This window comes from Emys orbicularis, chromosome 2 (genome assembly GCF_028017835.1).
Source record: "Emys orbicularis isolate rEmyOrb1 chromosome 2, rEmyOrb1.hap1, whole genome shotgun sequence".
In the NCBI taxonomy this organism is placed as follows: domain Eukaryota; kingdom Metazoa; phylum Chordata; order Testudines; family Emydidae; genus Emys; species Emys orbicularis.
Window position 1 is genome coordinate 83,706,021 of NC_088684.1, and position 17,672 is coordinate 83,723,692.

General features: G+C 40.7%; 1 protein-coding gene across 1 annotated transcript in view; it reads left to right on the forward strand.

Annotated features, from left to right (window-relative positions):
• The window catches only part of ROCK1 (Rho associated coiled-coil containing protein kinase 1), a 168,456-nt gene that overhangs the window by 32,545 nt on the left and 118,239 nt on the right, over positions 1–17,672 (forward strand). Inside the window, exon 2 of the mRNA XM_065397656.1 lies at positions 17,056–17,137. Coding sequence (XP_065253728.1) covers positions 17,056–17,137 — 82 coding nt within the window. The remainder of the gene's footprint in view (positions 1–17,055; positions 17,138–17,672) is intronic.

The window sequence follows — 17,672 nt, forward strand, 5'->3', positions numbered from 1 at the left end:
CAGAGTTTGCCATCACATAATCTGTGTTTAAAAAAACAAACCAAAACAAACTAACTGGGAGAGCAGTGGAAGCTAACGTTAGCTTCAGTTTCAAGATCTCTTATCCATCTTTTAGAAACATCTAGGAGAGGGGTTCTCAAACTGGGGGTCAGGACCCCTCAGGGGGTTGTGAGGTTAATACATGGGGGGGTCGCAAGCTGTCAGCCTCCACTCCAAACCCCACTTTGCATCCAGCATTTATAATGGTATTAAATATATAAAAAAGTGTTTTTAATTTATAAGGGTGCCGCACTCAGAGGCTTGCTATGTGAAAGGGGTCACCAGTACAAAAGTTTGAGAACTACTGATCTAGGAAAAGCTTTCTGTTGATGAAAGAATACTATTGATCTCTGTAAAGTAATTTAACTTCATTATCAAGTATCAATATAGCAATAAACAAAGAAGTAAGTGAAATACAAATGACTTTTGTGCCATAAGAAGCACAAGGAGAAACTCTTATGGAAAAGGACAAATTAGCTCTGTGTGTGCGCATGTAAGGTAGGGCACTTTCACTGTATTGAAACATTAATAAGAAAGATTGTGCAGAGTATATAGTGAACGGACAAGCCGAGTGCCATTATGTGCTCTGATGCGTCAGAACAATGACACGGAATAACACTAGAGATAAGGCATCTAGCTTTCCAGGATTGTTGTGCAAACTGCAGGATTCAGGGCAGGCCAGAGCAGTGAAGTTGATGATAATGCTCAGTTGCATCTCCTCCCACTTCTCTGTGTGTGAGTATAACTGTTTTTCTTCTCATAGTGCTATTAATAACTTGCCTCCTTTGTCTATTATTGTTCTTCCACTTGCAGCCAAAAGAAAAAATTCCTCCCCGAGATACATTGCTAAAGGTGTGGTCTGTAGAGGCGCTAATGCTAGATCGGGGATTGCTGGCGGGACTCTTGAATACTTTCCTGCTTAGGCAAATCTGAGCAATTTCAAGTCTAATTTCAATGGTACACCTCAGGGGCCACTTTTTTTGTTTTTTTGTTTTTGTTTGGAGAGTGAAAGCTGGCCTTTGAAGAGTTAGAGAATGAGGAAGTGCTAACTAATATGTTGGGGTATCATCATTTCTGTTTAGAGCTGCTGCTCATTCACTGTGTGAAGGGACTGAAATTTTGTATTTGACTTGATGATTTTGAATAATTGGTGTGCTTTGCTCTTTTGTATGGATACTTTAATTCTAAATTAAAAAAACCCTCCTTTCTAGCATTATTCATATCTTCATAAATGAGCATCAGTTCAAAACAAGGTTCACGATGAAAGATCCATTTTAAGCAGTAGAAAAATGCTGCTTAAAATGGTGCAACTACTTGTGCTAGGTGCAGGGATGCTGCTCTTCCTGGATTGAAAGGGGGTGGTATTGATATCTCTGAATTTGTGTGTCTGGGGGAGGGAAAGCATAAGGTTCCAGTGGCTTACCCTAATCAGATTTTGCTTTTTCAAGAGGGTAAGTAGTGGTCTACCTGGTGTGGTCAGCTCCACTGGCCTTAGAAGATGCATTAGGCAATCAGGAGCATCTGTTATAATATCCTGGCTGAGTCTTTGTATATAACATTTATGCTTATCTCATTCTTTGTAGGCATCGTATACAATTTGCCATATCCTTTTATTCCTGGGGGAATTCTGCGCCACTGCACATGTGCAGAATTTGTCCCCCACAGATTTCTTTGTTTCCATGCAGAAAAATGTTTCAGGTGCTCAAGGCAGCCGGCAGAGAAGTAAATCACTGTGGGGCAGGGGACGGGACGGGGAGAGACCCAGCTGGTGGCTCCTACCCTTTGCCGGGCTCAGCTGCCAGTCCCAGCTGGGCTGGGAAGGACGGGACTTCCTGTTCCCCTTCATGGCATCCGGAGCCAGGTCAGATCCACCCCCAGATTTCTCCACTGGCTGCAGGAAGCTCTGCAAACTGCCCTTCGCGCTTTCTGCACCCATCACACCTCAGCTGCAGGGGGAGGGATCACTGTACAGTGATCCTCCATCCACCCAACCCCCGTGCATCCAGACCCCCTCATACCTAGACCCTCCCGTCGAGCCTTCCCTCCTCCCCCCACACCCAGAACCCCACCCTGACAAGCCCCAGTCCCCCGAACCTGGACCACCCCCACAAGCCACCCACACCCGGATCCCTACCCTACTGAGCCCCAGCCAGCTACACCTGGATCCCCACCCCACTGAGCTCCACTCCCCCAGCATCTGGACCCCTCACTGAGCTCCCCACACCCAGACCCCCTGCCAAATTCTACCCAGGCCTCCACGCCCCCCACTGAGTCCCAACCACCTTCACCTGGACCCCCTGCAGAGTCCCATTACCATTGCACCAAGAGCCCCCCAACAAACCCCTGTGCATCCAGATCTCGCCCCCCCCCGCACCCAGATCACCCACTCAGATGCCCGCACCCAGATTGCCTCACACAGAACCCTCTCAACCCACACCTGGATCCTCCACCTACACTAAGATCACACTTACACTAAGCCCCTCCACACTTGGATCCTGCCTTGCTGAGCTTGCCTACCCACACATGTCCTCTATTCATAGAGTAGTAGAAGTGATTAAAGTATGCATTGTTTCCCTGTGAGCTATCAGTTGGCCAGTAGTGACTATAAGGACTCTTTCAAACTTATTTATGGTAGTTTTTGTTGTCTGCCACTGTAGTAGAGAAGTAAGGAAAACTATGTACCTAAGGGCTTGTCTACACTTACGAGAGGATTGACGCTGTGGTGATCGATGCATCGGTGGTTGATTTAGAGGGTCTAGTGAAGACCTGCTAAATTGACCGCTGATCGCTCTCCCGTCGACTCCTGTACTCCACCTGATCAAGAAGAGTAAGGGGAGTCGACAGGAGAGCGTCCCCCATTGACGTCATGTAGTGTGGACCCTGCAGTAAGTAGATCTAAGCTACGTTGATTTGAGTTACGCTATTCACGTAACTCAAATTGCGTAGCTTAGCTTGACATTTCCTTTTAGTGTAGACAAGGCTTCAGACTTCACAGATCCTTAAAGAAGTAATAATGGACTCAAAATTTGTTCAAAGAGGGGTGATTACAACTTTAAAAGTAGTATGATACACTTTTTTACCCTCATGAAACCTTACAAGAGAATTTGAATTTTTTAAAACTTTTAACCATCTGAAATATTTAGTATAAACAAGACTTTACTGACCTCTGTAATTTACTCTTTTTTTTTTTTTTTTTTTTTGTAGTTCAGTTACTTTATTTAATAAAGGATGGTACATACAATAAATTCTAGCATGGATTTGCTCCCTAACTGGGACTTTAATACTACTACTTTTCCACATTTTTATTGTGAAAATGTGATAAATATCTTACATCAAGAATACAAAACATCTAATTTTTCATTCTGAGAAACTAGTATTCACAATTATTTTATATATATATAGATATAAAATAAATTAATTTTTTCAGGGCAATTTTACTTAACTGAAAAAATTCCTGAAAATTCACACAACACTCTTTCTAAGTCATTCAAGCCTAGGAATTGCCTTTCTATCTGTCTTATTTAGTCACATCAAAATATGGCTCTTAACTTGTCTTATATTGTTTTGTCTCATTTCTCTGTAATCACTTGTTGATCTTATCTAACTTATTACAATGAAAAATGTGCTGTGGAAACATCAGATTTGTTCACTGTGTGTCTGTACTCCATCTACTCTCCTCTGACTCACTCCAAAAAAACCACTAGCTTTCCGTTTATTGTCTGTGTCGGAGAATATGCTGTTCACCCTTCCAAAATGAGAATTATCCATTCTAAAAAGACAATTAATTTAGAGCAAAATAACTCCCACCTTTGTCAGAGTTTTAGTTGTCAACATCCATACTGATATTTATTCAGTATATAAAATGCCTGATTTAAAAAAATAAAAAATAAAATTGTAGTTGAATTGCTATCTCTGGGTAGCAGGGAAGGTTAAGGAGATGGATTAATTTGCCATGTAATCTGCAGGTATATTGGCCTTCGTAAATTGGAGGGAAATCGGTGTCCTACAGATCGTTTTAATAAATATTATGTTAGTTATTAATGGAAAGTTTCTGAATGTGTTAGTAAATTAGGTCCCCTGTTGGGCAAGGACTAATATGCTGTAACTGAGCCTTTTCTATGTTCATCTTTTATTTTTTAAGAGAGAGTGTTTCGGAGAATAGCGAACTGAAGCAGACTCGACTCCTCCCCCGCACCCCCAGATTTGCTCTATTCCAAGTATATCCTGATTCTGAATGGCTTGTGGCATGAATCTAAAACACAGAAGAACTGGAATCTTGGAGACATTCTGACTTAAGGGCTCACTTCTGAAGTTTAGTTAATATCTGAATATTTCTATATGCACATGTCAAAATATAATTTAAAATATTAGACATACAGAGCGCTTGTAGGCCTACCAAAATGAGGAAAGGAATGATTCAAAAACTGTGCTTTTAGACTCCATAAAGCAGACTTGTACATCATTTCTTCATTATATGATAACTTTATTGGTATTTTAGAAGGCAATAAAAAGCAGTCTGATTTTCTGTCTCCTCACTCTAACATGCTTTCTTCCTAAATAATACCCTGGGATTCTATTCTCTCTACCACTGCTTGCCCTAATTGTGCACTCAAGCAATTTTTATTTAATTATGCAGTATCTTGCATACTGTGGCCACTGGGTATAGCCTTTTTTGTCACTGAGTAGTATTAGAGTACCTGTTTGTGGTTAGGTCTCCATTGTCAGGAAGGGTACAATATAAATACATACTACTGCTTTTGATTAGCAGATTGTGTGCAGATCATTAATTTTGATAAGGGAAAATGTATTTGATCAGTTATATTTTTACCTATTTCTCTAAATCTTATGTGCCGGCACCAAAGTGAGAAGAGATTAGTACTTGAAAGGGAGCATTTAGAGGTATTTATGTAGGTAAACAACTTCTTTGCTGGAAGTCTCCCTTAATTGTATATTAAAACATTGTCTATTATGTTGATCCATACTTTTCATTGTTACCTTATACTCCCTTATTTGTTGGTAAATATCTGTTGTCTTTTGTCTTGTACTTAAATTTTAAGTTTTTTTGGACATGGACCATCTTAATGTTCTGTGTTTGTAGAGCCTCTGGCACAGTCGGGGATGGGGATGTCCATGATTAGGTCGCATTTGTGCTATGGTAGTACTAATAAAAATGCAGTCAATACTTACAGAAACAAATAAGTACAGCAGCCTCTCCAGAGAAGACGGAGAACTATGTCCACAAATCCAGCCTTGAGCACCTGGTAAAAGAAGTGGATCTCTCACAGAATTGTGAGAAATATGGCTGACTTCACCTCTTTTGAACTATCTGGGAGTGAATTCCAGAGTTCAGGGACACTTGTGAAGAGCACATGGCCACTGTCTCCTTTTATTTTAAAATGAATGAGGTGCAGTTTGATAGTATCCACTAATCATAACTGCAGCGGTATCCCAGGGATAGAGAGATGATGCCTCAAATATGCTAGTCCTAAGCCATATAATACTTTGTGTGTCAGATGACCACCTTATATTCTTCAATGAGCAGCCAGGACATACCTGGGCAAACTCCACATTCGCCAGTAACTTCAATTTCCAAATGGATGTAAAGTACTGAAAATTCCATAGTGTGTGCATCTACTAACTCTCTTAATAGCCCAAGTGCACATTGGGCTAAACGGGGAGGAGGGCAAGGAGTGCAGTTGTCCAAAATTACCCTTTAGGACTTCTCTGAGAGTGAGGTACAAAGCTATTGATCTAATTCTTCCTTGCTGGCTTTAACCATCTGGAAGGTCATGAATCTAAAGCTCAGTCTGAGACAAAGTATTTCTAACCTCTCTGGTGCCTTAAGTGAATTGCTGACCTAAATTCAACCACAGAAGATGTAGGCCCAGATTCACAAAGATGCTTATGTGCCTAATTCCCATTGAAATCAGTCTGAGTTAGGTGCCTAAATGCCTTTGTGACTCTGGGCCTTAGTGTTTGTACTCTTGAAATCTCACTCTGCAGACCTAGAGCAGACAGTTCAGTTCAAATCCATTTGATATTTTCCCAGTACAACATGAAATGTCCTCATGGTGGAGAGGGCCTATATCATTCACTGTGTGGAGACAGCCTGGACTAACTTGGTCATCCACTACCTTGTAATACATTTTGCTGAGGGAAATGTAGGGGACCCTATTTGGAGGCAACAGTCCTTTTTCTTTGCTTCCCATACAACTATGAGTTAAGACTTCAAAAAATGCCTTGCTTAGTTGGTCAGGTTTGACACAAACTCTCTCCGAGTCATACTCTAGCTGTCTTCTCTTTTGTTTCAGCTATGGTGAGTCATCTGTAAATTGTGGATGTCTGTGGATAAAGCTTGGGTAAAGGACAGATAAGGGCCTATTTCAATAGTTGAGGACAAAAAAAATTATATAGTTCTACTATTAGTATATTGGACTGTATTTCTGTTTCTGCTCTTTCTCACTGTAGTAACAGTATCCTTCAGCATCTTTTTAAAACATTTGGGTTCCATTAGTTTCTGAGGGTGGACTGTCAAACAATTTGCACGTTAGAGAGACACTCCAAACTCAGTTTATAGGCGGTAGTGACTGGTCAATCACAGACTGAGTAACAATTTCCTCATTCAAACATTATATCATGGGTGTAGCCAGGTGTTTTGAGTTCAATAAGCAACTGCCTGAGAGAGTCTCTCGGTTGTCATGATAGCTCAGAATTTCATGGTTATCTCCAGAAGAGTCAGTATCACGTGGATGGTAGTCACTGAATCCTGTTAACCTTTTGGCCTTTGATGATGTCCAAGTAACTGACTTTAACAGCTCATTAAGGGATTTAGTAGTGCAGTGGGGTGATTTGTACACTAACTTCAGTCCAGTCTTAACTCCAGCCCAAGACTCTCATATATAGTGGATCCACTGTTGGGGTAGAAAACCACTTATAATGCAGATTTGGTGCAAACAGCACAGCCACACAGATGTAAATTCCCTGGAGATTTATACTCTATTGAATACCTGGCTAGAGCCAACTGTGACAAAACTGGCCAACAAATATCCAAACAGGTTTGGCAATATATTGCAAAAAGAGATGGGGGGGGGGGCCTTAAACCTGCTCTGATCATGGATTCTCGACACTTTAACTGCTCCTCTTGGATAAATTAGCATGAACTGAAATCCATGAATTTTGTCTGCTGACATCACAACCTTCTGAAAGGTAATTGAAGGTGAAGCCAACAAAATAAAGACTTATTGTATGGATTATTACTTATTCCTTATGCCCAATTTTTTCCTCCTTTGTCTTCTCTTTCCTACAATCACTCAAGTGCTCCAAAGCAAATGCCACATGCCTTCTGCCAGGCCACCGTAGACTTAGTACATAGCAGCATTGTTTCATCATCTTGGCTTCTATAAAGTGGCCATTGACCAGGCATAGTCAATCAGTTATGGCAGCTCCATCCCGTCATCACAGTCCATCTCACCAGTACAGGTATCCTCCCAACTCACAATCTCTTCCTGCCTGACTGCAACACCCCCTCCCCCCATGCATGCTCTCCATTCGCTTGCTGTTATAGGTCTTCCAACTCAACAAGGTACTCACTTTTTCATTATTTCTTCTCCTTCCCATCTGCAGGTTGCTGGGTTTCTCATCTTCCTACAAGAGAAAACTAGACATTTTGACCTACGGGTCAATGTTGTATGTTAGTTTCACAAGTCATTATTTTTTGGGGGACTGGGTAGACACTTCACTTAAACATGCACGGGCAGTAGGCTCCAGAAAGATTTCTCTCCTCTTCTCTACTACTGAGTAAATAGGCTGTTTTAATGATAGTTCAAGTTTAAAGGTTAGTGTGTGTACAATTGTGCATTAGAGTAATGAGATTAAATTGTGTAAAAGCAGCAAAGAGTTCTGTGGCACCTTATAGACTAACAGACGTATTGGAGCATGAGCTTTCGTGGGTGAATACCCACTTCTTCGGATGCATGTGAACAATTAACACTCCAACAAATCCATCACCAGGCTGGTTTGTTTGTTTGTTTTTTATTTATTTATTTATTTATTTATTTATTTATTTATTTATTTTATATATATAAATAAATAAATAAAATAATAGCTACGGTTGAGGGAATTATAACTTGGAAAGTTACAGTTGTAGATTTCAAGACTTACTGTGCCCTCTGTCCAAAAAAGGAAAAGCTGCAAGGACATTTAAACTTGGGATACAGCCAGTCAGCTTAAGGAATGCAACTGTTGTATGCTGCTAATTCCCATTAAATTTTTTTCTTATTTCTTTGAATGATAGATTAAAAAATAGTAAAATAAACAAAACACGCAACAGAAAAGTTTCATGCTGTTGCTTGGACAGTGTAGAGGCCACTGAACACATTATGCACCTCCATGATGGTTTGTTCTGAGCCAGAGCTGGTGCATTATGATGTAGGATGCCTGTGCAGGACAGGTGTCTATTGGCCCCATCGTGTTTTAGGTCTTCCGGGGGAGCTTTTCCATCCTGTTTTCATTGGGTCAAAGTAGAAAATGATTCATGCACGAAAGTTGGTAGGCATTCGGAGCAGATGACCATACAACCTTAGAGAGTGCTGGGCGAGAGCAGGATCTGCTTAGGTAGAAAAGGGATCTCTTTGTTTAACCTTAATTTGTACCATTTTATGTTTTGATCATTCAGAGATGCTTCATCTGGATAGTGTCAGACTTGTTTACAATTTTGACAATGAGGGGCTATGTTTCAGCCTGATAGGTCAGAATACTATCCACTGAAGTGTTTTATATATACTCAGCGTCACCTCCCTAGTTATCAGGGTGTTTGGTTTGCAAGAGACGTTGATGAGGCACCCTATTCCTGTAGCTGCTTTTGCAGCACAGGCTTCAGATTCTTTCTCGATGCTGCCAATGTTATCGACAACAAAGAGGAGGTAGTGAAATCAATGACAGTCTTGACTGGGTGGTTGCCCGCTAAGATACTAGAGGCCTCATATACTGCAGTCAGCTCTGAAGGCAGCACTGCACCAGCAGCTGCACAGAAGTGAGGGTGGCAATGTGAAAAGTGATATTTGTCAATATCCTTTTTCACAGCAGACTTAATGCCTATTGACACCCTTATTTCTGCACTGCTGCTGCTGCTGCCCCAGGGCTGACAGCCAGAGCCCTGCCCCCGTCTCTTGGTGAGGGATTGAGGTGCAGGGGGCAGGAGAGCCTGAGCCGCCTCCTGGTGAGAGATTGAGATTGAGCTGGGGAGTGGGGGGGGAAGGGAAAGAGAGCCTGAGCCCGGGCTGCCTGCTGGTGACAGATTGGGGGTTGGGGAGAGGAGAGCCTCAGCTCAGGCTGTCAGCCCCAGGTGGGGGGTGTGTGTGTGTGTGTGTGTGTCTGGCAGTCAGCCTTGGGTGGGGAGGGGGTTTCCAGCTGTCCCCTTTATCCCCTCCCTCCTGGGTGTGCACAGCCCTTCTGCACGAGCCTCAGCCACCAGGGTTTGACAGCCGGAGCTCAAAAAACCCATCTAGCTCACGCCTCCCATGACACATTCCCGTGTCTCCCTTGTGAGGCCCACCCCATAGTTTGAGAACCGCTGTTCTATAGAGCTTGTCAGGGAGGCCTGTGAGTTTCAAGGCGATAAAGCAATGTTGTACATTAGAATGAAGTTCATGCAAGTAATATGTTCAAATAGTAATGTTCCTATATCTGTACCCTGGCTCCTTTAATACATTGTCTGCATGTTGTGTTGTATGTCTCTTGAGCTTATCCTCTAATAATTGTGGTTTAGCTAAATCAGAGTTGTTGTGGGACTATATCTTTAAATATCCTAACGTGTATGCATTTAAACTCAACTATAATGTGTTAAAGTGTACATTGGAATAAATACAGCATTACCTTTGAAACGTACACTGCATGTTGATAGAAAAGTGTGGTGGGTACAGGGTTCGGGAAAAGTGGTTCAGTAACTTTGCTCTTATAAGGTACGGTCTTGACTGCTTTACTGTTGTGACAGAGATAGGGGACAAAGTCAAGTACCTTAATAGGATGGAAGTCCCAGGGCTCCATAGTATCAAGAGATAGTAATGTTTCTATATGACGCAAAATTGCTGAAGTTAGGCTAGAAAAGACTTAAGAATTTCAAAGGAACCTAGCGAAGTTAAGTGAATAGATAGCCTGATGGCATATGAAATTAATGGCTGACAACTACAGTATAATGCACATTGGAAAGAACAATTTGAAATACTCATACCAGTCTAAATTAATTGTAATCACTAAGTGGGGAAAAAACTGAGTGTCGGAGACATCTCAATGAAACATCTTCTGAATGTGGTGCAGTAGTCAAAAAAGCAAACCAAATATTAGGAAGCATAGGAATAGGATGGAAAATACAGGACATATTTTAATGTCTTTAGTTAAATCCATAGTATACCATCAACTGGAATACCGTATTCAGTTCTTCTCTTGTCATCCTATCTCAAAAAGAGGGGACACAAATAATTAGAAATGCGGAGAGACACTTCCATATGCAGAGAGACTGAAAATACTAGGACTATTTAGTTTAGAGAGGGGAATAGTAGGAGGATCTTATACAGATACACAAAATAAATAATGATATAGAGAAGGTAAATTAGGTACTCCTGTTTACCCTTTTTTCATAGGTTTCAGAGTAGCAGCCATGTTAGTCTGTATCCACAAAAAGAACAGGAGTACTTGTGACACCTTAGAGACTAACAAATTAATTTGAGCATAAGCTTTCGTGGGCTACATCCCACTTCTTCAGATGCATAGAATGGAACATATATTGAGGATATATATATATATATATATATATATATACAGAGAGCATGAACAGGTGGGAGTTGTCTTACCAACTCTGAGAACCCAATTAAGTAAGAGGGAAAAAAAACTTTTGAAGTGATAATCAAGATAGCCCAGTACAGACAGGTTGATAAGAAGTATGAGAGTACTTACATGGGGAGATAGATTCAATGTTTGTAATGGCTCAGCCATTCCCAGTCTTTATTCAAACCTAAATTGATTGTGTCTAATTTGCATATCAATTCGAGTTCAGCAGTTTCTCGTTGGAGTCTGTTTTCATAGTATAAGAACAAGGGGACATTAAATGGAACTGAAAAGCATTCAGTTCATTACTGGATAAAGGTAATACATTTCATTTACACAACACATAATTAGACTATGGAATTGATTGCTACTAGGTGTTGTTGAAACCAAGGGTACTTTTCCACAGTAAATACAAACAAACAAAAAACCGAAACAAAATATCACGGCAGTGAGTCTCAGAGCCTGGGTCAACTGACAAGGGCTCACGCTGAAAGGCTAAAATTAGCAGTATAGATTTTGGGCTGGAGCTGGAGCCCAGGCTGTGCAACCTGGTGAGGTGGGGAAGGTCTTGGAGCCTGGTGTCCAGCACAAGACCAAACATCTACATTGCTATTTTCAGTCCTGTAGCATGTGCCCAAGTTGGTTGACCTGGGCTCTGAAACTCACTGACGCATGTGTGTTCTTTGCTGTGTAGATGTGCCCCAATCTAATGGAATAAACTTGATGGTGTCTTCAGAGACCATGGATTTGCAGTTTAGTAGGCTCTCAAAGTGCTCCTTCCAGTGTTGTTTAATAGCTGCATTGTATTTGAGGAGGGTAAACCCATTCTGAGAATGTAACGGGGTTGGGCCTTTGGAGCTTGGCCCATATATAGCTTTTGTTGCTTGAAAGACGTTTCTCATGTCATCCTGGTCTACGAAACCCTGGATCGCAGAGGCCTTCTCTTGCCACCACTTGTTTTTGATATCCCGTAGCCTCCTTTGGACTTTGGCTTTAAGCAGGTGATAGGCCTCATGTTTTCATTTGTTAGAGGAATCATTTTGCCAGTTACAAAATGCATTTCTTTTCTTTTGAATTAATGCTTGGATTTCCTCGTTGTTTTAGTCAAACCAGTCTTGGTGCCAATGGGTGGAATATCCTATGGTTTCAGCACCATTGAGTTTATTCCACTAGATTGGGGCACATCTACACAGCAAAGAATGGTGTTTTTAAGTTGACATTCAAGAGCACTGGGATCAATGACGTTGTCAGGCAGGTTAGAGAGTTTCTCAGACAGATGTTGCTGGAATGTCTTGCAACTGGCTTAGTCTTGAAGTGCTTTGACATTGTACCGCTTTCGCTTAGTCTTTGGGTGTTTGTGGTGTGGTGGAGCGAGCTGATCTTACTAATCGATGGTCTGTCCAACAGTGATCGGTACCTCTCATAGCTCATATTATATGGGCATCGGTATGGTCTCAAGGTCTGACTATAACATAGTTAAGGAAGTGCCAGTGTTTGGACCGAGGATGTTTCCAGGTGGTCTTAAATTTGTTACACTGCCTAAAGATGGTATTTGTGATGAGTAGGTCATAAGTAACTCCACACATTTGCTGAGGAGGAGAATACCATTGGGGTTTATATTTCCCACCCCTTCTTTGCCTATTGTGCCTCTCCGGAGTTGGGAATTGCATCTGACTCTGGCATTGAAATCTCTCAGGAGGATGAGTTTGTCTGCCTTAGGTGTGGCTGTGAGGACTGCATCAAGAGTTCTATAAAACTACTCCTTATTATCTTCCTCATCTTCGAGTGTTGGGGTATATGCGCTGATGACCGTGGCATATTGGTTGTTGCTAAGCTTGGGCCGAAGAGTTATGAGAGGCTTGTTGATCCCCACAGGAAGCTCCAAAAGCTGACTGGTGATCTTATTTTTGATGGCAGAGCCAGTCCCAGGAATGTCTCTCTTCAGGTGGCTTTCCTTTCCAAAAGAAGGTGTAGCCACCTCCATCCTCTTTTATTTGGCCCTCATCGGCCCGGCGGGTCTCGCTAAGAGCTGCAATTTCAATGTAGTCTTGCCAGTTCTCTGGCAATTATGGCAGTTCTTCTTTCTGGGCATTCACTGTGCTGAGAGTCCATAAGGGTGTGGACATTCCAGGTGGTGAAATTCATTGTCTTATATCTCTTGTTTCGGTCACGAAGTTCAGTGATGACACTGGATATGGCTATTCCACAATGCTCAGCGATGGAACATCTTGCTGATCCCCCATCTTTTGAGGAAGTCCGGGATGCCATCACTCAGACAAAAAATTGCAAGGCACCAGACCCAGACGGCATCCCAGCTGAGGTTTTTAAAGCTGGTGGAACAATGTTCCAGCACAGACTTTGCCAACTCCTCGACAGAGAAGCGACAAAGGAGGAAAGAGGGCACAACAGTCCAGCCAACAACTATGTCTCCTCCAAGATTAAACCTGTCACTTCTGTGGAAAATCTGCAGGGCAAGATTTAAAACTTAAAAACTCACCAATGAACCTCCTTGGCAGACATCTTCGCATTGAGGGATAGTGGGAATCAGGAAAAGGATTAGACATTTTATGTAACGAAAATATCCACATTTACATTAGATGAGATTAAAGCAAATAGAATTTTCATGCTCCATGGTATAAATCAAATTTGGAGTCAAGAAGGTGTGAATGTAAAATAATGGGGGAGGGAAGAGGTTGTGGTTCTTGGTCTTTAGACAGTTTGAAGAAAATTTTTTCCTGCAGGTGGAAAAATGAAGAGAGGTCTTCACTGCAATGAACATAACTTGTACATTTTGAATATGTTACTTTTTTCCAAGTTGAAAATTTTGCAAAATTTAAAGCAGTAATAGCAGTGATGAGTATACTTTCACATCTGAAAATCCTGCCTGACTCAAAATTGTAAGGGAAAAGTAGTCTGTTAAATCAAGATTAATTCTTAGCAGACTTTCAAATGCTGCTAAACAACTTTGATTAGCTTAGTAGAAAATTCTTTTATGTAAGCATGATTGTTTGCCATATCAAACAATTGGAAAAAATCATTATCATATCAACATAATGCAAAAGATACAATTGTAGCTGAAAATCTCCCAAGGCCACGATACATATTTTTCAAAAATATTAAGTGTTTTTTCTGTGGCGGGGGAAAAGGTTCTGAAAACCTACATAGAATATTGTATTGATGGAATTCTGATAAAAATTATGCTAGTTATTAGTTTGATAAAGCCAGTAATTTATTCTTAATTTATAGAGATTTTTAAATATTTTGTCATCTCCAAACATATGTTATATAAAGAAAAGGAATATGCTGTAAAGACTATATGATAAGAGTTAGGAAGACAGTGCTTTATCAGTTAACCTTCCAAATTTGTACCACGTATATCTTTGCAGTCCTAGGTCTGGAAACTTTTTTTTCTAGAATATTTAGTCCAATGACAGAAGAATCTGTAGAATGTGCAAATGGAATTACACAAGATATGAATATAATCTGGATGAATGAAAATAATACCAATCACAGTGTTGTTGAGATTGTTTTGCAGAAATTGTCTTGTTTGGATGGGGGGAGTAGATGATCGAGTTAATATAGTTGAACTATATTAGAAATTGGCAGAAGGTATAGAATAATTAGGGTAAGGTATTTCAGGTAACTAAAGAGAAACACAACTCTCATATCTTCCTGAAAGTTTAATTTTATTTTACAAAACGTAAAGATTTGTAATGTGTGATACTAAAACAAGCATTAAGAAATAAACTTAGCAGAAGGAAAGAATTTATAACAGGTGGGCAAACTTTTTGGCCTATGGAAATTGTATGGTGGGCCATGAATGCTCACAAAATTGAGAGTGGGGGGGGGTTAAGCTCCGGCTGGGGGTATGGGGCTCTGAGGTTAGGCCAGAAATGAGTTCAGGGTGAGAGAGGGGGCACCAGGCTGGGGCAGGAGGTGAGGGCTCCGGCTGGGGGTGCGGGCTCTGGGGCACAGGAACCTAAGCTAGATTTACAAAAAGGACCAAACAGTGGGAGAAAAGGACTTTGAGACTGGACAAACCATGATGAGATTAAATTAGGGATGGATCAGAGCATAAAGGTAGCAGCTGAGTGAATTGCCTGTGAGATCCTCAGGCCAGTCAACATAGTGGTAGTATGGAGTCATCACAGTGACTCCAAAATTGAGGCTGTATTTAGCTTCTTCCACCACCACACGCATCACTCTTGGGGAAGCACTTTTTGACCCCTCCAAAGTTTCAGAAATGTAAATGAAATACATTATTTCCATTAGACCTGTGACAAACTGTCTTCCCTACTAGTCATGCAAAGCTAGGTTAAAGTTGAAAGGTGGGCTAGGGGCTGTGCGACTACTGGTAACGGTGCATCACTGCTTTCTTTTGTGGAAGAGTACATGAGCACTTGATGCCTTTAGAAAAAGGGGTATCTACTTGTTTAACTTAGAGGGAAGTTAGATAGATAGCCAAAATGACTGGAAAGATTAGAAAAGAAAGAGGGAAACTAGAATGCGGAGAGAGGTGTGTATCTCTCTGCGGCCAATCCTGGCCCTGGCTGGGAATAAAGAATGGCAGACCACTTTCATACACCACTTTCTACTTCCCATTCACTTTCTTGCAGGTATAACTACTAATATACCATAGCTGCTCCACTCTCCCCAATCTCCATATTCATTGTTTCCATTGATTCGCTAAAAGGTATTTTTCACTTCTGGTGCTCATATTTCTTCCCTGTTCACTCCCCTGTTGGTGTAACTGTGTAATTACCAGAGTTCGAGTATCATTTCCTCATTCCATTCATGCACAGCCTGCGGAGTTTGCAAGCTCTGCCATCTGAGCTAATAGGTTTTAAACAAGCTTTATGAAAATAGAAAAAACAAAAACAAATCTACCTCGTTTTTACATACTAATACCTCATATATTAAATACTTAGAATCATAGGGTTAGACGAGACCGCACTTGATGGGCCTTTATTAGCTGAGGTGCCATTTGTTGTTGGGAGGTAGAGAGTTTGTTTTATTATCAGAGATGTAGGGCATAACCATGTGAGGTGCTGTATGCTTCCTGTGAAGTTAAGAGCACACTCAGCTCCTATTGGAAAAGGCACTTCATAGGGCCTGCAAAGTATCTTGTTGTATGCATTTATGCTTGTTCTTGAGTATCTTAAGGTTTGTCTAGATGAACAGTTAGTGAGCGGCAAGTTAGGGTGTAATATATACAGTGTAAATATACAGTGCACTAGCGTGCAGAGCATTAACGTTTCATGTGGCCACTATTACTGTGCACTGCAAGTTCCCTAATGTGCTTTGATCTATTCCACTTGGAAATAGTTTACTATGCACTAGGGAACTTTTAGTGTGCAATAACAGGGCCCATATGGACAGTTAGTATGCGGCTTGTGTGCTGTACATTCACACCCCAACTTGTCACTCCCTGTTTATCAAGACAAGCCCTAATAATTTGCAGTTTTGTAGTAGCTAGAGAACCCATGGCTGGCTGTTTCTGATCCTGTGCTAGGCTTTGTTGCAGCAAAACACTTGTACATAAAGTAACTCACATGCTTATGAGTAGTCCCATTGAGTTCCATGAGAGCATACACGTGCATGAAGTGACATACGTGTTTGCGGGATGAAGTCCCTGCTGTGTAAATTGGAAAAATAATCATAATATAAAAAGAATCTAATGCTGGAACTCAACTTGGTTGAAGCTTGGCCTTAAATTATCATGTTCTTCTCTCTCACAATTACCCCTCTGACACTTACAGGGCCTCTACTTCTTGCTATCTGATGTACTTTTTACTCTTTGTCAGCAGTGCGCATTAGTCCACGTCAAAATTATATTTTCTTCACTTTCTAGAATGAAACACAGTAATAAAGTACAAGAAGAGTACTTAAGAAATAGCGTGCTTTTTTTCTTTTCAAACATATGAGTTAATTATGTTTGTCCATCTTTTTCTGTTTCTTTCCTTTATGGGATGCATGGAGACTGTGTTGTAGACAGGCTTTCTGGTGAAAGAGGTGGAATAAAAGCTGAATCACAGTATATTGCCTTTAAATCTATTTAAATTTGCTAATTGCATAATAATCTTCATCCCATTAATGTGGAAATTTGGCAAGGGCAATTGTTTGTCTTGTCTCTATGATTAACATAATTGTGTTTCAAAAGGATATATAATTTTGTTTGTGCTTCTCTTTGTTCAGGATGGATTAGATGCTTTGGTGTATGATTTGGATTTTCCTGCCTTAAGAAAAAACAAAAATATAGACAACTTTTTAAACAGATGTAAGTATTTTTAATTTTTTATTATAATATTAAATAACAAGTTATAACTAAATATAAATAGTTATTAATCACTAGAATCTAGATTTTAAAAAGTTACGAGTGATTTTTGGTGCTTCATTTTTTGGGGGCCAATCTTGAAATTTTAAAGGAGCCTGACTTTCAGAAAAGTCTGAACACCCAGCCCTGAAAATCAAGCCCCTTCAAGGTGTTTCAAGTTGGGCACTCAAACTCATTAGTCACATTCAAAAATGTAGACCTATATTTTACTTTTTCTATATTCTTCTCAGTCCTGAAGATTCACTTTCCCTATCGAAACTTGTGCCAGGGCAATCCTTGTGGCAGAAGTGGGGAGCCATCCTTGCCACTTTGCAGCTAGCAGGGGTACTACTAGCTATTTAAACAATCCTTTTGCTCCCCCTTCTTCCCACACCCAGCATACTAGATTCCCAGAAGTGAGGGACTGTATTCTGGTCTAGCACTTAGAATTTTAAGTCATGATAACATTAACTATTTACATAAGATTTGTACAGTGCTC